The following is a 21,844-nucleotide window of genomic DNA, read 5'->3' on the forward strand; positions in this document are numbered from 1 at the left end:
TACCACCTAGAAGGACAAGGGCAGCAGGCGCATGGGAACAACACCACCTGCACGTTCCCCTCCAAGTCACACACCATCCCGACTTGGAAATATATCGCCGTTCCTTCATTGTCGCTGGGTCAAAATCCTGGAACTCCCTTCCTAACAGCACTGTGGGAGAACCGTCACCACACGGACTGCAGCGGTTTAAGAAGGCGGCTCACCACCACCTTCTCGAGGGCAATTAGGGATGGGCAATAAATGCCGGCCTTGCCAGCGACGCCCACATCCCGTGAACGAATAAAAAAAAAATTGTAAAACCAGAGCCACCCATTAGGGCAAAATTTAGGACTTGAACTGGATAAATGAATATTGAAATTTTGTGAAGTTGATCACAATATAAAACACTGAGTGGGTTTCACTGCAATAAAATATCAGTTGTTCAGTATCTGGAATCTCCCCAGACCTCAAAAATACAGCAATGCAAGAGCATGTCTTTATTTGGAAGCATATTATGCTTTTTGGTTTATTTTTAATTTTGTAAAAAAAACACTTCAGTACAGAAAGACACAACAGCAGAAAATTTTCTCAGTCAGCTTAATTTATAGCTCGTATAAAATAAAGAATACATCATGTGTTTTGTAAAAGTTTATAAAAGCAATCTACAATACAACAAAGTCTTTCATAATAATCAAAATGAAATTACAAATACAATATGATCTGCAAAAACTAGGTGTGAACACAGATATTAAATAATGCTGAGAGGATTGTAGGAACCATCGAAGGATACTAACTGCTTATTGATTTATGGAAGCAGTGATAGGCACAATATTCATAATCCACACAATATTTGAGATAATAATTTTGACGAGACAGAAATCTTCACTATTGAGGGCCCAGTTACCTGAACACAAGTACAGTACAGCAGTGAACCCAACCCCCAAAATATCAAATCAATTAAGATAAATAAATTCCACTTCCTACCAATTTTTCTACTAGATTTACATCAGACCCTTTACTAGAAGGCTTTGGTCCGAAAAATTCCACTATCTGAAAATACATTTGAATATTCGGTTACATCATTTCCTTAATAAACATGGCAGTACAATCTGTCAAGGAGTTTATCTGGCCAGGAAAGTATCAAATTTGATCTAAGTTTGTACTAAGTTGCTGATAACCAGAGTCAGCAGGGGGCGGGGAGGGGGATGGAGAAAGAGGAGGGAGGAGAGAAAGAAAATAAAAACCAGCTGCTGTTCCCACTCCTGATCACTATCTAGTGATTCCAGCTGGATCAGCATGTGTGGGCGAGGACAGGGTCAGGCTCAGCTGGGATGTTCCCGTAGTGGAATAACGTCCCAGCACCATGCAACTGTACTCAGCACAGTGTCATGCTAGCAGGACAGGAACAGAAAAAAGGACCACAGGATTGCACAAAATTTACACCATTAACTATTAAAAAGAGAATAAAATCCTTTTGCGTAAAACAACATGGATCTCAAACCAGGTTGTTATTTTTGAGAAAATAAAATACATTTTTCAGATGACATCACACCAAGATTGACCTCCATTGTATCATTTCAATAATTTACAGCACCGCAACTATGGCTGGCAATGCAGAATAAATCGTTATTGTGTGAAATTCATTTGTCAATAGCACAGTAATTACTAACTACACCCTTACTGAGAAAAGGAACATTAAAAGGAGCATGCGAACAGGCTGTTACGTTACAGAAACAATAAATTTGGTACAGAATTCCCCATTTATTGGAGTCTCAGGAGCAGCAATGAATGAAAATGTGTGCTTCATTGGTTACGAAAGGGAAAGTCTTTTCCAGTCCCTGGCACACATCACTCAATGTGTTGTACCTGATAATGCCACACGAGCTGCCATCACCACCACCACCACCACCAGGTGCTCAGAAGGATGGTCCCGTGTCTCAAGTTGGGGAACTGTGTTTATTTTGCAGCAGCCACAATGATAGTGATGTGGCTGAATTATACTGATCAGATTCTAAATCAATATAACAAACGTTTGAGTGGCTGGGTGCCACATACAAAGGACTGCCCCTTTAACAGCATTTTAAGAGTTAACACATTACACATTTTGAAAACTTATTCACATCTATTTGACTTTAATTTATACAATAAACATTCACTAAAAACAAAATTTCATTCTGTTCCCAGTTGTAAACTGGATCGGACATTTTGAAAAAGTAGAATTGTTTTGTAGTCCAAAAGGTATTAAATTCAAATACTTAAAATCAGAATTCAGATTTGAGCACATTCCGAGATCCATGAATGTCAGTTGCATTTTCTTTTTAAAATTATTGTTCCAACTAGAATTATTATACCATTACCCCCCTCCCCAGTGGGCACAGTAGTGCAATTATCTGCAATACCTCATCAGTAAATATGTACATGTCCAATGTTAATCTAAATCTAATAGTTAACTCTGGCCTCCATCACATAGGAATGGTCAGAAAAATGATAGAGTTTGCACTATAGTGAAATAACTTTTTACTATAGTGTTATTCTCTAAACTGTCATTTATTCTACCTTAAGAAACAGGTTTAAATATTGTCAAACGAAAACCATCAATTAAACACATCAGGTTTTCCATTGATCACAAGGATCAAGATATTCATTTCTAACCTTTAAGATGCACAAATGGTCCAAATCAATACATGAAATTAAATATCACACGTTAAAAAGTTAAAGGTATCAAGTTAGTGTTATCATTTATTATAACTGTTGTAATCAAACCTAGATCCCATGCAGACTGACTGGTCCCTGCATTAAAAGAATGCCACTTGCTCAATGCCTGCCAACAAGGCCTTTCAACCATAAATACACAGAGGACTCAACTTTCTTAATGTATTGAGGATCACAGTGTAGTTAAAACAGTCACTAGCATAGGGTTTGTTAGTGAATATAAAGCTGAAAAGGTAAAGTGGCAATGCATATCCTATGATATAGAATGTTATAGGGTTACCGCAGCATGTATGTGTCTGTCTACTTCTATCTTACACACTCCAGAAACTGTTGATTTTGTTGTGAGAACAGGTGGGTCATCTTCCCCTGTGGAGAAAAATCATGTAAAAAGTTACAATTAAATGAGGCACTGAAAAAAAGTTCTAGGAAACTTGTTCTATGAAAGCAACAAATGTTAACACCCCAGATTTTTCCACATAGGTTAATATTTGTAGAGGGGGAAGAGAGAATCCTCCTGCACTTTTATTTAAATTATTAAAAATTTAAACACAACTCAGGCATTTGGCACATTCTGGTGTGAGGCTCAGCCAGACAGAGAGAAATCCATTCTGATGATTTATGTGGTGAGTAAGGGAGGTACTTTGGAGGAGTGGGGCACAGAGCAGGGACTCAGTGCTGTGACTTGTTCAAGTATTTTCACAATGCTTTAATTAAAAGAAACCAGCACATGAGTAGAAAAACCTCAGTACCCCTGCCCCCATCTTGTGAAATGCATTCATCTTTGGTGGTAGCTTTTTCTAGGGATGGGGGTAGATGGGGGAGGTGTGGTTTTGCTTTATACAAGAAGCTTCTGCAAGTCTGAAATTGGTTAGGACAATCCAACATCTTCATTGATCAGCAAACAACAGAGGGTTGATCTGGAACTCCAACCTCCATGTGGTCTTTTCCTGTATGTTCATATTGTAAACCTTAGTTTGACTTCTGCAGACTTATTTTGTCTAAATATCCTACCATTCAATTAGCTTCTTGTAGAATGCAACAACTTACCTTCCTCGCTCACCCCCCAAAAAATAAAACCATAACATTAAGTTTTGCATTTTTTTTAAAAACTAGGAGCTAGCATTCTTTGACTCACTAGGAGCTGTAACGTATCAAAATGTAATAAGGCATTGTGGAAGTACATGAACCAATATCGTATGGAGAAAGAGCAGGGGAATATACTAAGTGGGTAACTCTTTCAGAGAGCCGGCACAGGTGCGAAGGACTGAATGGCTTCATTCTATGCTGTAAAATTCTATGGAATCAGAGAACAATCCTCATGCTTTCTCGCTCATCCAGAGTATCAACTCACTTATCACTAATAATTCACTAGAATGGATCTCCCTCTAGAATGGATTTCTCTGTCAGTTGCCTAGCAACAATACACAATAATGTAATGCTACCATTGAGAAGACACATTACCTCATTTTATAACTGTGCAACATATTGAAATTGGCAGCTGTGTGGAAAGGGTTAGTCAGAGAGCAGCAGGGAGTTTGCTAATGTAATGCTGCTAATGATTTGTCTTTATATTGTAATAATGTTAACTTTTAGCCCTTGTTTGTTAAGGAGGGAAGTAAGATCCTTCAATTGTAATGTCTTAAAATAACTAATTAATGCCACAGTTGTATAGCTACACAGCAATCCGAAGATGGTGACCACCAAACATTTGAACGGAGACTGATCCTTATGGCACCAGCAGCTTTAATATGCTTGTATGAAGTAATCACCTGATAAAGAATGTGACTTTATGAGATATGTTAACTGAAGACTTGCCGGGGTGTACTAAATCACAAGTTTGAGGGAATGTAATCAATTATATGGATTGCAAGGGTTCTAGTTAGTCCTGCTAGAGAACGTCGGTGTAAAATATTATCTTTTTAATTAAAGCTTATGTAGTGCGGTCAGAAATATCGAGAAAAAAAATAAGGATCCTGTTCATTCAATGGAAAAGGAGCACGTTAGTGAGGAACTCAGCTTATTAACTGAGTTATTGATAAGGTGTGGGTTCCTTGTTAGTTTCGCCAAAATTGGAGTTTTAAATTTTTTTTGGTATAACCATGTAATGCAGAGGCATGCTGATTGTCACATTATTTGGATTTGAAGGTTTGATCAACCTGAATACTGAACTCAGAACTATAATGCATTCCCCAATCATCATCGCCAGGAATGGTCGCAAGTATAATTTAAGCATTTGCTTAATTACTGTTGCAAGTACTATATACTTACCAAATCTAGAAGCGCTTAACCATTATGTTTCAAGAATCTTATTGATTATGAGGAATAGATAGAACATATAAATCATAAATAAATGCATCCTCCAATGCAGTCATTTAAAAATGTTGGTAGAAGGCAAAAGAGATGGAGAACCAGCTGTTTCTCTTTGCACCAACCATATTAAACACGTTTTATTTAAAATGATTAAGTTGATAAGCTCCCGGTATTCCAGAGCTTACAGAGGGAGGCACCAAATGGATGTTAGGCACTTTCCCACAGGAGGGAATGGAAGTTAGAGGGTAAATCGAACAGGGTCATTAAAATGACTGAGTGTCGAGAACTTATGGGGTGAAATTTTTTTTAAAATTGTAACCTAAAGCTATTTATATTGAATCCAATGAAAAATTGCATTTAAAAGAGGTGCATTATATCAAATTGATTAGCCACAAGGATCTTTTTAAAGATGAATTTTGTGACGACTATTTTTCATTTTTATTCATCTATTTACATATTGCAGCAACAGGAAAGATAGATGGATCTCCTTCAACATCCAATGTCAACTGACACAAAAATTAATAGAATACTTGCAAGTATATTTATGGTAAGACATTTATTTTTTAAAATTAATATTCTTTCTACTTTATTCACAATAAGGGCAAAGATTTTCTGCTGTTGGATACTTAAAGATGAACTTGTAAACACATTCTTCATGCACCTGGTACCAAGATGTTGATACAACAGCACCCCCATGAGGCTACATAAGATTGTTGCACTATTGTACTCAAAATGACTCAAATGACAGGAGATGCTTTTAGAAGCCTGCCGCAGACTAAGAATCCCAACAAACTAGGTGTATTTTCCTCCTTTCATTAACGTTAGCAAAAAAGTAGGCATGAGTATAAAGTAGGGAAACATTAGCAATTGAGAAAAATGTAGGTGCAAGTAGGTGCAGATTAACCGTTGCTGACGGCTGTGATAGAAACATTTTAAATACCGTATTACTGCCTTCCTTTTCAAACACAGATGAAGCCAAACTCATTACATTATTACAAAACAGTCTAAGAAATTTTCTATCTCTCTGATTTAGTCAATTGACAATACATTTCCATGTATGCATGTCTTATTTCAATGGAGTCCGAGTGAAAATTATGAAAAATGCGCATACTCCTGTCAGTTTTCCCTCCATCTCTAGAGAATGGAGGCCACACTGACAGTTGGTCACCTGCAAGGATAAATTTGGTGAAACTAGAAGTTGCAAATATTGACTTGTCACTAATTTTAAGCTTGGGATAAGGGTAAAAAAATATAAACCATGTGACATTAAATGATACCGACTGTTGTGTTATTTGCATTCCCTGTGCTTAAGCTCTAGCAATTAATGCCTCACCATTTAACTGGTGTTGGTCTAGCATCAGGCAGGCTTTCCTTTATAGTGGGTGCTGACCCAGAAGTATGCAGAAGCCTCCCCAAATACTGGTGCTCAACCAATTCATTTTTTATAATCCAAAGAACACATGGAGAGAACAAAGTTCTTATGCTGCTGGGACCATGGAAATGTGGATAGCAACTGGCCCAGGTTTAACAATACAAGAACAGATAAGATAGACATTCAGAGTTTTGCTCAATACCTATGGGAGTCAGAGAAAAATATTACACATCTTTTAATCTGGAGATTAAGAATATGGTAGAGTCCATGATCGATCAAATTGTACCATGTTTGTGAAAATGGTCTTAATAGGTTAAATAGTATTTTCTCACACCGTTTTTTTGGTACATGTTTAAAAGTGAAAAAAAATGTATTTATGAATTTTAAATTTGTTGGTATCATATGATGATCATAGATCAGAGTCTTCATTTACAATACTGCAGCAAACTGGCTTATTTTTTGTTTTTAGTCATATATATATTGTGTTAACAGAACACTTGGAGGGCATTAACGGGATTGGACAAAGTCAGCATGGATTTATGAAAGGGAAATCATGCTTAACAAATCTACTGGAGTTTTTTTGAGGATGTAACTAGTAGAATAGATAGGGGAGAACCAGTGGAAGTGGTGTATTTGGATTTTCAGAAGGCTTTTGATAAGATCCCATACAAGAGGTTAGTGTGCAAAATTAAAGCACATGGGATTGGGGGGGTGGGGGGATATACTGGCATGGGTTGAGAATTGGTTGACAGACAGGAAACAGAGAGTAGGAATAAACGGGTCTTTTTCCAGGTGGCAGGCAGTGACTAGTGGGGTACCGCAGGAATCAGTGCTTGGGCCCTAGCTATTTACAACATATATCAATGATTTGGATGAGGGAACTAAATGTAACATTTCCAAGTTTGCAGACGACACAAAACTGGGGTGGAATGTGAGCTGTGAGGAGGATGCAAAGAGGTTCCAATGTGATTTAGACAAGTTGGGTGAGTGGGCAAGAACATGGCAGATGCAGAATAACGTGGATAAATGTGAGGTTATCCACTTTGGTTGTAAAAACAGAAAGACAGATTATTATCTGAATGGTGATAGATTGGGAAAAGGGGAGGTGCAATGAGACCTGGGTGTCCTTGTGCACCAGTCGCTGAAAGCGAACATTCAGGTGCAGCAAGCAGTTAGGAAGGTGAATGATATGTTTCCCTTCATTGCAAGAGGATTTGAGTACAGGAGCAGGGATGTCTTACTGCAGTTATACAGGGTCTTGGTGAGACCACATCTGGAGCATTGTGTGCAGTTTTGGTCTCCTTATCTGAGGAAGGATGCCCTTGCCATGGAGGGAGTGCAACAAAGGTTTACCAGACTGATTCCTGGGATGGCAGGACTGATGTATGAGGAGAGATTGGGTCGACTAGGCCTATATTCACTAGAGTTTAGAGTTTCGAAACAGAGGGAGGACGTTCCTGATGGCTGGGGAGTCCAGAACCAGGGGTCACAGTCTCAGGATACGGGATATGCCATTTAGAACAGAGATGAGGAGAAATTTCTTCACTCAGAGGATGGTGAACCTGTGGAATTCTCTACCACAGAAGGCAGTGGAGGCCAAGTCATTAGATGTATTCAAGAAGGAGATAGATATATTTCTTAATGCTAAAGGGATCAAGGAATATGGGGAAAAAGCGGGAACAGGGTATTGAGTTAGACAATCAGCCATGATCATTTTGAATGGCGGAGCAGGCCCGAAGGGCCGAATAGCCTACTCTTGCTCCTATTTTCTATATATATTGCATGATGATTGATGTTAATTCCTGGGAAATGGAACAGTCCACTCTGCATATTGGATGAATACACGTTGCTCTCTACACTGAGTTCATAATCGGTCTAAAACCTTTGCAGCAGATTTCTATTTCTTGCCTGTTCTATCTTTATTACATCCCTAAATTAGAATATCAGTTGGTTACAATGAACACCAAATTGAAGGATAGCTTTTTACTGTAAACTCCAATTCAGTAGGAAGTGGACTGGGTATCTAAATTCATTTCGCTCAGGACCCTCTTGATCCATGTGAGGTGCATTCTAACCCAAGGCGGCAAAACACTTTGGTACATGTTATAATGCTTACTGTTGTCTATAGCAAACTTGTGGATACACTTGGTATCTGTAAGATATCTTACCTAACCCTGAGGACGAGGAGACACTGTCTGCAATGGAGCCAGTTTCGGTCTGGTCTGAAGATAGGCCATCCATTAAAGGCAGTGATAATTCTGATGAAGGAATAGAAGAGTCATATATCCCAGAGTCACGGGGCATTTCTGGGAGATTCACAGCCGCCACCATCTGTGGCAAGGGTCTCAGCAAAGAACTAGCATCTTGATGGTCAGAAATGTCTGCATCGCCAATAATGCTCAAGTGCTGAATTATGGAATAGGACACTGAATTGACAGGGGTGACATCTGCAATGGTTTTCAAGTGAAAATCATGCTCAGTTACTGGCTGCTTAAAAATCACCTCATTTAGAACAAGTCCAGAGTCTACTCTAACTGGTCCTTGATGATGAGAGAGTTGGGGAAGGCTTGGCACCAGCTGCTTCTCAAACCAGTCAGGCTCTTGTTCGATAAGTTGCTTCATATTAGAAATGGCTACGTACAGAGAACGTCCAGATTTAGTTCTGAAGTAGTTGCTTTTGCGAATGTTGACTTCACGCGGGTCCCAGTCTGGGTGGCTGTGATCTCGAGCATGTAAATGAGAATAGAGTTGAGGAAAATGATCCATCAGTTTATATTTACAGGCCAAATCTAGGACGCCAGGAATGTCTGCTTCACAGGAGTAGTCAAAGTAGACAGCGATGAACTTGGAGATGTTGCCTGAATTTAGTCTTGCCTGGCGCAGCCTCTCTGCTATCATCGAAACAGCAACAATAAAAAGTTCTCCCTGCCCACCATCTCTAGAGCCACCTTTATGTTTACGGTGCTTCTTTTCTACAAAGAACTTCATTCCCTTTGAGCAAATGACAATGATGTAATGGGACTCCATGATCTGCTGACTGAGCCAGTCCATTTGCCCCTCCTTACAGATCTCCAAATGTTCCCATAAATCCAAGGCAACCTATTTAAAAACAAAAATCATATTCCTAAGTATTGCATTTACGATACTCATTTATTTTGGCAAAAAAACTCCAATTTTTATTTCTGATGGGACAGCCCTCTCATCAACAGTGGTTTTCTCAATAATGAAAGAAACCATGTAAAACTTTTTTTTAATATTGGCTTTGTGACTGCACAATAACCAAGTCACAAGTGAGTTTAACGCAATTCCATTCTCTGCAAATAAAGCAAAATTAGTCCATTTCCCTTTACTCCTAAGCAGGAGTCCACTGACGGTTTACAGACAAGAATTAAAGAGCTGGGAGTCATTGTTAACTGGTTTAGGAATACAGGATGCAGGCAAATTACCTTGACTAGTAGCAAACTTGATCTACAGAGTCAGGAGCTAAAAAGATAGCTATTTGGGTGAAAAGGCACATTACACAAATGTACTGTCTTCTAATGCTGACACATGCACAGCAAGAAAGACTGTAGTTTGAGAAACTGGAAATCATACTAAAGGCTTCATATTGAGGGATCAACACTCACGCAAACGTGTTAAATTCACTTCTTCATGGATTCATGCGACATTTTTGATAGGGCTCCCGCCAGTCAGTTATGCCTTGGTTGCTCGAATAAGTGTGCAACTAAAAATGGCAGCAGTTCTTACCCGAGTGGATTTTACAGAAGCAAAATGATCATTCAAGGCTAGATGACTACTATGGTGACACTGACAAGTAGCAGCAGGCAAAACAAATGTTATAACTGTACTATTGACCTTGAAAACAGTGCAACCCAGCATCAGATTGGATATAAACCAAAAGGATATGAAGGAAATCCCAATAGCCTGTCTAGGATTAGCTGTTTTCTGTTTTGTTGTGCAAAAGATTAGATTTGTTCAGACTTTGATGAAATCATAATATGTTTTGTGTTGGTAAAAATAAGGTGCAAAGACAGGAAGCTTCAAATTTAGGTTTTATTTTAATGGAATATTCCGTTGTTGAAGCGTTAAGAAATTAAAATTAAATACTGTATGATATTCCCCTCTTAGGAAGCGCCACATAAACCCCTTTGTAAAGGCAAAATTGAAAATAAATCACGTGCTGTATGTGTCAATTCAAAATCTGCTATTATGCAAGTATTTTTGTGCTCCATAAGCACATCAGGGGTATCTTTTAAGGGTAACACATTAACTGAACCAGTAAGCACCGTGAATTTTGTATCACCAGCACAAGAAGCATAAACTGCCTCTTCAACATTATTAACCTCAAACGCCTGCCGATGCAAGCTGAGGGGCATACAAATTTTATTACAATTTGGCAAACTTCCTATAGTGGTGCTCATGTTATGTTACAGGATGCACTGTTTTATGAAGTTAAGAATATTAAACCATGTAAAGTGCAGGTGTGTGTTCCTTTAAGGCCACAAGTCTAATTGCTATTCAGTAAACAGGTTCATGGAGGCCAAATAAGAGGCTGCTGCTAAGTTAGCTTTGGATGAGTTCCTGCAGATGTCAATTAAGAAACTGCAGACATCCTGTCTCCAGCATTTTGTGTTCCTAGAGAATTCGTTTTTTAATTTTTTTTCTTTGAATTGTGACACAGAAAGTTAAGTGTGACAAAGTGTGAGAAAGAAATGTGATTGGTAGGAAATGTGCACTACACATACCATTTTTAATGCTACAGATACACAGTAAGATCGTGTGCAAGATGTAGCAGCTAGAGGTAGGTACCTGGTATTTAGCAGTACTGGAGAGGTTAGGGTTGGCATCACTAGGGGATGGTCCTGAGGTTTAGGAACACCGGGGAGGGGGGGGGGGGGGGTGTTTTGTGGTCTGGCCCCAGGCAAATGGGGAACCTAAGATTTGGCAAAATTGGAGGGTTTTATGTATTGGTGGATGCCTGGAGTCAGTCAGTAAGGCACAAGTATAACACCATTTGTGGAGGGGCATGGCATTGGATTGGGCAGTTTTAGGTGTTCTAATTCTAACATTCAAAGAACTCAAGTCATTTAGTGGACAGGTTGACTCCTGATTATACAACGGCAGCATAATAACTTATGTAAATATGAATGTAGCTTACACTTCAGAATCACTCCAAAACAAACAACCTCTTGACAAATGCTAAACTACAAGTTGTTTTTTGGCACTATATTGGGACCAGCAGATGGAGAAAATGAGCAAAGAATGGTTTAAGATAGCTTAAAAGATGACTTGCACCATGGGCTGAAACCCAATTATTCCACCTATTCTTCTCATAGAAGAAGCCTACGACACCACGCAGCCTCTAGGAAGTGTGGGTTTCACACAGGTCATCTAAAAATACACCCATGGTTCTGTTGCAAACCATAAATTCCTGTATGGAAAATCGGTAGACAGCATTCAATGAAGGCAAATATTACTGCATGTTGCAAATTTTTTTCAACAGTTTCCAAAGGCGCCAGCTTCATAGAAGATTTTCAATATGCAGGTACCATCTTTACAAACTGTGACAGACCTAATGATTTTGACACTTTCATGTACAGGAATTCTTGCCAATGCTTCTTCAAGTGATTCACACGGACAAAGCAAATTTACCTCGCAGCCACAGAAGTCCTGCAGGAAGAATGCAAAGCACTGAACGACACTGAGGTGTTTCTGACAGTCTTTACTGGAGTAGCAGATGAAAACTTTTGGCTTGGACCGAGGAGATGGAGATGATTCAGAATTCTCCTCATCCAGTTCAGAATATACTGGATCTATGACGAAAAGAACAGAAGAGCAATTTTATTACGTGACCAGTTCAATTCAAACACAATTCCTAGACCACACATACCAAAGTATCCTTGCTCTGAACAGCAATACAAGACTTGAACCACAAATATGCAGACTGCTTTAGGGTTGTCAGAACACAATTATAAAGAAGAAGAATAATTTGCATTTATATAGCACCTTTCACGGCCTCAGGATGACCAAAAGTGCTTTACAGCCAATGAAGTACTTCTGAAGTATAGTCACTGTTGTGATGTGGGAAACACGGCAGCTAATTTGCACACAGCAAGGTCCCACAAACAGCATGAGAAAGCGTGTTTTTAAAAAATTGTTGTTTGAGGGATAAATATCGGCCAGGACACCAGGAAAACTCCCCTGCTCTTCTTCGAAATAGTGCCATGGGAACTTTTATATCCACCCGTGAGGGCAGATGAGGCCTCGGTTTAACATCTCATCCAAAGGACGGTACCTCCAACAGTGCAGCATTCCCTCAGTACTGGACTGAAGTGTCAGCCTATATTATGTGCTCAAGTCTCTGGAGTGGGACTTGAACCCACAACCTTCTGACTCAGAGGTGAGAGTGCTACCAACTGAGCCACGACTGACATCTCCAATGTATCAGAATATGAACAAAATAATCCTATCGCTGTTTTTAAATAATTATCAATCAATTCAAAAAGAGTATAAGATTAAAACAATGCCCTCCTCTTTGCTTGGGCAACGGTGGCTACATTAACAGGAAAACAAGGGGTTGGATTAGTTGGAAATAGGAACAGAGGCCATTTAGTCCCTCAAGCCTGTTCCGCCATTCAAATGAGATCATGGCTGATCTGTGACCTAACTTCATATACCTGCCTTAGCCCCATATTCCTCAATACCTTTGGTTAACAAAAATCTATCAATCTCAGATTTAAAATTAATTGAGCTAGCGTCAACTGCCGTTTGCGGAAGAGAGATCCAAACTTCTACCACCCTTTGCGTGTAGAAGTGTTTGCTAACTTCATTCCTGAAAGTCCTGGCTCTAATCTTTAGGCTATGTCCCCTAGTCCTAGACTCCACAACCAGCAGAAATAGTTTCTCTCTATCTATCCTATCAGTTCCCCTTAGTATCTTGAAAACTTTGATCAAATGACCCCTTAATAATCTAAATTCCAGGGAATACAACCCTAGTTTATGTTATCTCTCCTCGTAATTTAACCCTTGATGTCCAGGTATCATTCTAGTAAATCTACGCTGCACTCCCTCCAAGGCCAATATATCCTTCCTACGGTGCGGTGCCCAGAACTGAACACAGTACTCCAGGTGTGGTCTAACAAAGGGCTTTGTATAGCTGTAGCGTAACTTCTACCCCCATGTATTCTAGTCCTCTAGGTAGAAAGGCCAGCATTCCATTAGCCTTTTTGGTTATTTTCTGTACTTTTAATGATCTATAAAAATGGACTCCATAGTCTCTTTGGACCTCCACAAATTGAGCTTTTCACCATTTAGAAAGTACTCTGATCTATCCTTTTCTGCCATACAGAATTGTAGAACCAAGGCACACAGATTTAAGATAAGGAAAACTAAATAATTGGGCAATACAGACTGAATCATTTAGTTTAAAACACAGACAAAATACTTTAAGTGTTGCACACCTAAAACTGATGCATTCTTTGTAAAATAACCTAAAAGCTTTGCTCATGCCTGTTTGACTCTGGAGTTTTACAGTATTCCAACTCATGAAACAAAGGCAAGATTCCACATCAAATGTATTAATTCTTTTAGAAAAATTTATATACCAAGAAAAAACTGAATTATAGTCACATAACCCTCATCTGTCTCAAAGATGATCGTGGAAATCATGATCAATCCCATGACAGAAAGCATTGTTGAGAACCAGACCTGCAATTAGTGAACAGCTACATCAATAGTAAACAAGTCAACAACAAAAGTGGGACTTGATAAAATGTGCTTTCACTGGGAATTTGTAAATAGAATAATCTTGCTGTGGATTTCATCGTATCTTAAAAACTGATTTTAAAATGTTATTTTTCACCTGTGTAGGGTCAGTCCCGCGTTCCCCCATCATCACATCATTCCCTGGCCTCTGACAATGCTGCTCTGTAACCATCCAGGAAACCCATGAGAAATGCCAGGGTGACTTGCCCGCCAATTTCCCTCTCCCGACGAGCAAAGATCAGAAACTTAACACTTAAAACTGCAGGCATAAACCTATATCATGACTCTATAGCAAAGCAAATTGACACAGTAAATTGCTGTACCTCTGGCCTCCCATTGTCTGACCCTTTTTATACCCCAATTCCATTTATTTTGTTTCAGCCCAACCCAATGTCTGCTGAATATAACTGTAACCTCTAATCAGAAGGGGTAAATTTATGGACTAGCTCCTTTCTTATTTCCCAGCAAGGAAACTTTTACTAGATGAAGGCAGCAGGTGTTATGTACCCTTGACAGATTCTCACTACAAAACTTAGAGCGAGAGATTAGTTCAGTATATTCTGTAAAGCCTGTGTTTTCATGCCCATTAAAAACATCTCATCTATTCAAAACGTTGTATTTTCAAGTCTCACCTCAGTGCAGTATTGAGGGAATGCTGTATTGTTAGAGGTGCCATCATTTGGATGAGACATTAAATCAAGCCCTCATCTGCCTGGTCATATGGAAGTAAAAGTTCCCATGGCACTATTCAAAAAGCAGGGTGCTCTCCTGGTGTCCTGGCTAATATTCTTCCCTCAACCAATGCTATTTAAAACAGATTAATTGGTTATTCATTTTATCTGCTATTTCTGAAACCTTGCTATGTGCAACTTGACTGCCATTTTTGCCTATGGTTCCTCATAATTGAACCGCCTGTCAATTACATCGAGAAGGAGAGAACATTTTGAGAGAAAAAAAATGATGTTTGCTCAAGGACTTAATTGTCTGCTGTAGATACTTTCTATGGGGTGATGGCATCAGTTATTTTTTTTATGGGAGTCAACTCACACTGTCCTATATTTATTGTATGATAGCATAACTCCAGGGAGAGCAACAATAAAATCCCCTTGTGACCAGAACAGGATATTCATGTCTTTTCACATGTACTTCAAATCCCACCAAAGGCGGACCAAGTTAACATTAGGTGATGTATGGTTTGATATGATTCAACACGGCTGCTCTTGCCACCTCATGGCAAGGTGAACATACAGAGCAACAGTTATGATAGATTCACTTAGTTCAATCAATACAACTTATCTTCATGTAACGGTACAAAATAAAGAGTACTTCATGCTTCCTCACATAGGTGAGCTGTCTTACTTGGCTTAAACAAGAGAGGGGTAATTGTCAACTTTGCCACCTGGGCAGGAATCTGGTGGATTACTGGCAGATTGCCCGCCGTTTATAGAACCCACCCTAGTTTTGTTTCATTGATTTCAATGGAATGAATGCTGGGCAGATTCTACAACAATCAGACAATCTACTCCACCAGGTTGAAAACTACTCTGAGGTCTAAGTATCCTCCAACATTATTCTTTTTCTCACCTCACTGCCAACATGTGGGTCGTTGTTTACTTCTTTCCCGTCCCCTTGGTGTTTGGTTCCTGACCCCTCCCATCAAGGAGTTGGCCAGAAGAGCAGCTATTCAAACCTACTCGCATGTCCCCTCCCTTAGCTTCATGCAAATTTCAACTGGAAGGGTCATTCCAACCCCTAGGGGGCGAATGTTTGTTGGGAGTCACCCAGGATGAGATAATGACTCCCCTATTGTTCCCAATTGTCCTGGAAAATAGCATCAATGTCTGGCTTGAATCCACATGCTCTGAAAGCCTGCAGCCTGTGGCCTTCCCTTTTAAACCTGTGAAAATCCACTTTGTTTTACAATCCAATGCTTCAAAGTAGCACCCCCCACTCCCACAAATCCTTTTCTGTAGACAGATAGTCAAAAAAAAATTCTGAAACATGACTGACAAAAAGTTCAAAATTGACCTCAAATTCACTTAAGAATTTTTTTTTACATCAGGAACAAAGCTGCAGCATGTTTCTTACTTTGCTGTTTCTTACAACAGACGACTGTGAAGAGAGTGATGATTGCAGACACAATCACTAACGGAACTGTGATGGCAATTGCTCGGATTGGACCAGCCCATGGAAAATGCACTGATGGAAGAGGAGGAAAATAAATAAAACATGTTTTGTTTACTAGACATAAACTGAGTCAAAGGAGGCATCAAAGGATGCAGTACCACCTGTTTTCAAAAGCTAATAAGCTGATATCTACATCCTGTTGCCATCCACAAGGTAAATTCAAAATTTCATTTTATCACACCAAAGTTTAATGCTAATTCAGGAAGTTCTGCTTACATTTTGGCAAACAGTGTACGTTTTATAAACTAGATTTGAGCTCCTTCAATGCTCAATAATTTTTTTTCAAGTGAGTAGCTGAGCCATACAGACCAGGAAGGTCCCAGGATTGATTCCCCATTCTGTGCCAAATTGCCGATTCCAGCAGTAACGTCAGGAGAGGTATTAGAGTTGACCTCAGCGCCCCTGGGTTGGGGAATGATCATCTATGGCTCCCACTCCTGGTAGCTAGCCAGGAACCTCAATTGAAAGTGCATGTTTGTGAATGTCGGGTGAGGACAGGATCAGACTCATTGCAGTACCTCCCTGAACTCACTGTCCAGGCTCACACACGAACAATGGCCACTTGGACAAAGTGATAGAACCCTATCCCAGCATCAGCCAATACCTACAGAAGGAGGGAAGACTGAGAAGGGGGTGGCAGAAAGAGGATTAACAATAACTGATAATATTTTCATAAGAGTATGAGTATCGGTGGCGGGGGGGAGGAGGGGGGAGAAAGAGAGACAATAAAGGTGGAGATGAAGAGGTGTGTTATAAATAGGTATATGATGATTGTTTTCATTTTTATATGGTAATCATTTGGGAGAGAGTTCTTTAGAGGTTCAAAATGACCAACATATCAACTCAACTTTGAACATTTAATATAGAAATCTTTTTGAGGGAACTCATGGCTTACTGTGAATATAAGGTGACTGTGATCCCTTTCCTCAAGGTCATTTCTTTTAGCTATTCAAATAAGTTCTTAGTTAACAATTCTGAACATACATGACATTAATAATGCAGGTGCTGTTTGGAGTGCGCCCATTCTCACCACAATCCAGCCCTAAAAATAGACCCTACCTGGCCTCACTGTGAAATTGACCTGTTTCCCAGTGGTATTGCTGGAATCAGTCACCTTTAGATAAAAAACACAAGAAGGTTCTCAATGACACAATTTACAAAAATGTGCAAGATTGCAAAGAACAGTTAGAAGAAGAGGTTTGATATTAAAGTGACTGACTACCAATGAATCATAAAAAGCTGCAAGTGTTCTTTAAGGCTCTCTCTCTCCACACATAAAGGGTAATGTTGCAGTATTACTTGGACTCCGGTTTGGACTATAGTGGAACAAAGAATTCTGGAGAAAATGGGAACAGGGAAACAGTATTTCCCTACCTTCCAAACAAAGGGGGAAATGGAGAAGAACACAACATATATTTTTTAAAATACAAGTTTAGTTCCCAAGTAATGAATGAACATATCCCCAAACTAGAACATTTTCATTTGTTGGGTTTATATGTATAAGAGACAAAAAGCTACGGTTGGCATATTTTCAGTGTGTTTACTGTTGGTAACCCAAGGGTGATTTATGTTTCTGAAAATTCATTGGCCCAGATTTTCCTACAATGGCGAGATCAGCAACGTACACCGTAAATTTAATCATCTAGAGCGCTGATCTCGCTGGCAATAACTTCCTCCATATTTTCCTGAGTTTCTAATTAGAATATGCCACTGAATGGAAGTGATTGGCAGCGAATTGGAAGTGGGCAGCCATTTTCTCCCAGTGATTCAACGAATACATTAGAACAGGGTGGGAACGTAAAGACTTAAAACCAGCTTTTATGGGAAGCCCTAGTATAACTCTAATCCAAATCATGCCACTGCCAGGACACCAGCACCATTATTTTTTAATTTAAGTGGCAGCAGTGTGAAAACTGGCGATAAAATCAGCAAAATCACCATTGCCATTATTTGGAGCAGAGCTATAAAAATTACCTTCCAACTGTTTTCAGCGAGGAGAAATGGCGGATCAGCACAAAAATCCCAAAAATATATGGAATGCCATAAGTCATGGCATAAGTCACTTATTCCATAATTTCCTCTTTCTTTTGCGCCATTCCAGGGCCCTGACAACGTAGATGCGCCGTTATAATGGCTCACATCTCCAGGAAAATCTGGGCCATTGAATCGGAAGTAGGTAGGAAAGAATACGGTCGGCTGCAGTGTTATGCAAGAGACACACACAATGTTTTGCAGCACAAACTACATACTAAGATGCAGTAAGATAATCTCTGAGCATGTGCCCTAACTCACAGCTGCAACTTGTTTGCAAACACATGGAAACACAGTACTAAAAAGGCTTTACACAGAAATCAAAGTCTCATTTGGAACAATGAAATTCGAACCTATTCCTTTCACAACGAGGAACTTTAGACAGAGGATAACGGATTAAACAAAAAAAATTAAAGCAAGCAGCCAAAGCGCAAAGTCATTAAAACGTTCACTCCCACGGCTGGGAATGAATCCAATCCTTCTCCCCATGAGTGGAGGTATTGACGCAGTCCCCTGCCTGAACTATTGCCAGGTGTTGTGTTCTAACTCAGAGAAAAGCAAATACTCCCTCAGCCTCACGGTGTGGAGAACACACATGCCTCATCTCAACTGAGCCACCAGATGACACTGCCAGCAAAAGCTACAGTCTTCCGTGGGCCAGTTGAGGTGACATAATAGTTACAACATTGGAAGCAGAACTTGAAAAATGGCCAAATATAAAAGAATCATACCTCAACGGTGTAAGTGCCTGGGTAGAGATCATGAAAAACGTAACTCACAACAGTCATGTTATTGTCCTGTAGGAGGGAATGAAACATTTCTTAGCGAGCATTTAAACAGAATCCCAGCAGAGTTCAAAGTTTCATGAATATCCATGAATATTGAGGTGTTGACAAGTGCTTCCACAGTAGCACTAAATTTTCTTACTGATGAAAGTGGCCTTGAAAGATACTTGACATCAATCTCGTACAAATTTGGTCACCAACATGTATTTGTTCATACCTCATTTCAATAATCTAATGAATGACAAACTTAGTATCTATCATAGATCCCGAAGCGTTAAATGTGGGCTGTGTACAGTCTTATCCAATAAAGATTAGGCAGGGTGACTGATGGTGTAACCAACAGCTGTGTCGCTCCATCGTCCACCTGGCAGCCAGCGCACAGGGCGACCATTATTCCCTGCCCCTGCCGTGGAAACCCAGTGAAGTCGGTCACAACAGGTGCTAATTATTAAAGACATGCAAAGCCAAGAAAAACAATATTTTCAAGGAGCTGTCGTGGGGCATTATCACTTTAAATATATTTTCCTGATTTTCTCAAAAGCAAACACGGTAATACTTTTGGACAAAAATACCAAGGTTAGTGCTTCTGCATATTGCTTCCTTAATGGGGATGTTCAAAGCTTAACCTTTTCACTAATTTCTATAAATTCTGAATTTTTATTGGAATTGGTTAACCTTAGCAATGAGACCCAGTCAGATGGGAAAATGGTTCAGTGAAATCTATGAAATGATTTACTGTCTTTAACTTACATGGTAGGAGAGCCTCTCAACCCACCATACTGTCGGGAAACAAAGCATTTCAAGGCGAAGGAAAACTTAAAGGACACAATTTCAGTCTAAAGGTATGCATCTCCTGTTACACAACAACCGTAAAGAAGTTCAGAGCCAAGGCCATCCCCCGTCCCCCAAAAATATATTCCAGCTGAAAGGGGAGATGTGGCTTTAGGAATTGGGAAAGCTGGGCATACAGAAAAGTATCAAGAGGGTCTAAATAAAACAACTGTTTTGGGACAGCTGGCATCATCAAAGGCCCATACTTCGTCTTGGCCAGTTTTATAGTTATGGCACAGTATATAGCATTACCAAATACCACCGTTTTGCTTCAGCTATCCAGTTTGCTTACCACAAAAATGTTTTTGTCCTTATGGAAACCGGTGTTCACCATTTTACAACGTATGTGATAGGCCTTAAATCCAAAAATGGAAGGAGCCAAGTCAAAGGTCACATTTAAATTTGTAGACTGGTATGGTTGATTGACATCCAGATTCTTTGGAGACCAGTCTATTGGCAAAAATATGAAGAATGAAAATTAGTAATTCATATAAAATACCCTCTATTGGAGTACTGTACTACAATTCCAGAAAACAGTTGAGCTCAAACTAATTTTTGACAGTTAAATTATCTTTTTTATTCCCAACCGGTTTTCACAAGCTGTGTTGGAAGAGGGAAATGCTTTATAAATCATGAGATTTCTCCAAGCATTATACAGTTTGTTTCATTCTTTCCCCTAACTAATGTCTCTTAATTTAAATCTAATGTAAAGCACATTTTAAATCAATTTTCTTAAAAACAGGAAATATCACGATTTTTTATTCCTGAACTATATTATTGCAATTTCTGTAGGTAAGAGATCACTTTAAAGTGCCTTTCATAAATTTGAGGTTTACAAACTTTGTACTATTCTAATTATTTATGCTGAAATAGCATTCCTCTAATTGAGATGAAATACTTTAGTGAAGCTGTGAACACAGCATTAGAAACCAGTTTAGAAATCTTTGATATAATTCTGTCATACATTACTAATTGGTTATGCTCGGTGAAAATGCTTCTTTAGGTCTTGTTCATCACCAACCAAGTTAAACAAGAGCTGAGAGCTGCCAACTGGCCTTATGCCAGCAATGCAACATTGAGGATTTCTTTAATATTGATGGTCCAGGGATGTCGTAGAAGCAGCTATAGTTCTATCTACAAACCCCAAATTATAATCAATCAGTCATTTTTCCTGATAAAGCAAGTGCTAGATTGCAAGGATCCTCTTACAATGTCTGTGTTCTCAAGCTTGACCAACTCACGGAATTTCTGGTCAGTTAACCACATTGCAACAGGTCTGCAATATTACTGCTGAAATTGTGTTTTATTAATAAATGGAAACTTTGTTCCAGGCTCTGTGCCAATTACAGTTCTCTTCATAAGTCATCATATGAGCTGCACTAAGTCAGTACTTACATTCAACCTCAAACTGAAAGGTATCATTATTTTCTTCCAAAAGGTTCGGAAATGGTAAAATCGTCACATTATATTGCGTTTTAAACTTCAAACTTCGAAATGGATGGGATTTCATAACCTGAAGAGAGAACCAAAGTTATGTGGAATGCACAAAGAAATATATAAATTCTCCAGGCTTTAAAAGACCATAGATCCATCTAGTCCATCCTGCCATCCTAGGAGTTGTAGCCAACAATGTATTTTTCCTTCAAGATACTTGTTCCATTTAACCTTGAGACGTTCTAAGCTAACCAAAGATCCCCAGTACGTTATTTGGAAAACAGATCGCCCACCACGTCAATAATTCATCACAGAACAAAATTTATATCTGATAAGGCAGTGCTTAACGTGCATTCATTTCAGGAGGAAATGTTCTTGTGTTTTCTTTTCAATTATTTCCCCTTTTCGCCTCATCCTAAAGATACCAATTCATACTAGG

The 21,844-nt window shown here is 39.2% G+C and overlaps 1 protein-coding gene across 1 annotated transcript; it reads right to left on the reverse strand.

Annotated features, from left to right (window-relative positions):
* Positions 1 to 558: 558 nt before the first annotated feature.
* il17rd (interleukin 17 receptor D) lies at positions 559 to 21,481 on the reverse strand. Its single transcript, XM_067999121.1, has 8 exons — positions 21,367 to 21,481; positions 20,264 to 20,421; positions 19,087 to 19,152; positions 17,384 to 17,438; positions 16,226 to 16,336; positions 12,026 to 12,186; positions 8,542 to 9,472; positions 559 to 3,057 (listed from the first exon to the last, which is right to left on the reverse strand). The coding sequence occupies exons 1-8, from the start codon at positions 21,479 to 21,481 to the stop codon at positions 2,960 to 2,962; spliced, it is 1,695 nt and encodes a 564-aa protein (XP_067855222.1). The 3' UTR covers positions 559 to 2,959.
* Positions 21,482 to 21,844: the final 363 nt, after the last annotated feature.

The sequence above is a fragment of the Heptranchias perlo genome, chromosome 17 (assembly GCF_035084215.1).
Source record: "Heptranchias perlo isolate sHepPer1 chromosome 17, sHepPer1.hap1, whole genome shotgun sequence".
Lineage (NCBI taxonomy): Eukaryota > Metazoa > Chordata > Chondrichthyes > Hexanchiformes > Hexanchidae > Heptranchias > Heptranchias perlo.

Coding starts and splice junctions, on each gene's coding strand:
- il17rd (XM_067999121.1), bottom strand. CDS start 21,481: ATGAAATCCCATCCATTTCGAAGTTTGAAGTTTAAAACGCAATATAAT. Junction 19,153..20,263: donor AGGACAAAAACATTTTTGTG/GTAAGCAAACTG, acceptor TCCCTCCTACAG/GACAATAACATGACTGTTGT. Junction 16,337..17,383: donor CAATTTCACAGTGAGGCCAG/GTAGGGTCTATT, acceptor CTCTTCCATCAG/TGCATTTTCCATGGGCTGGT.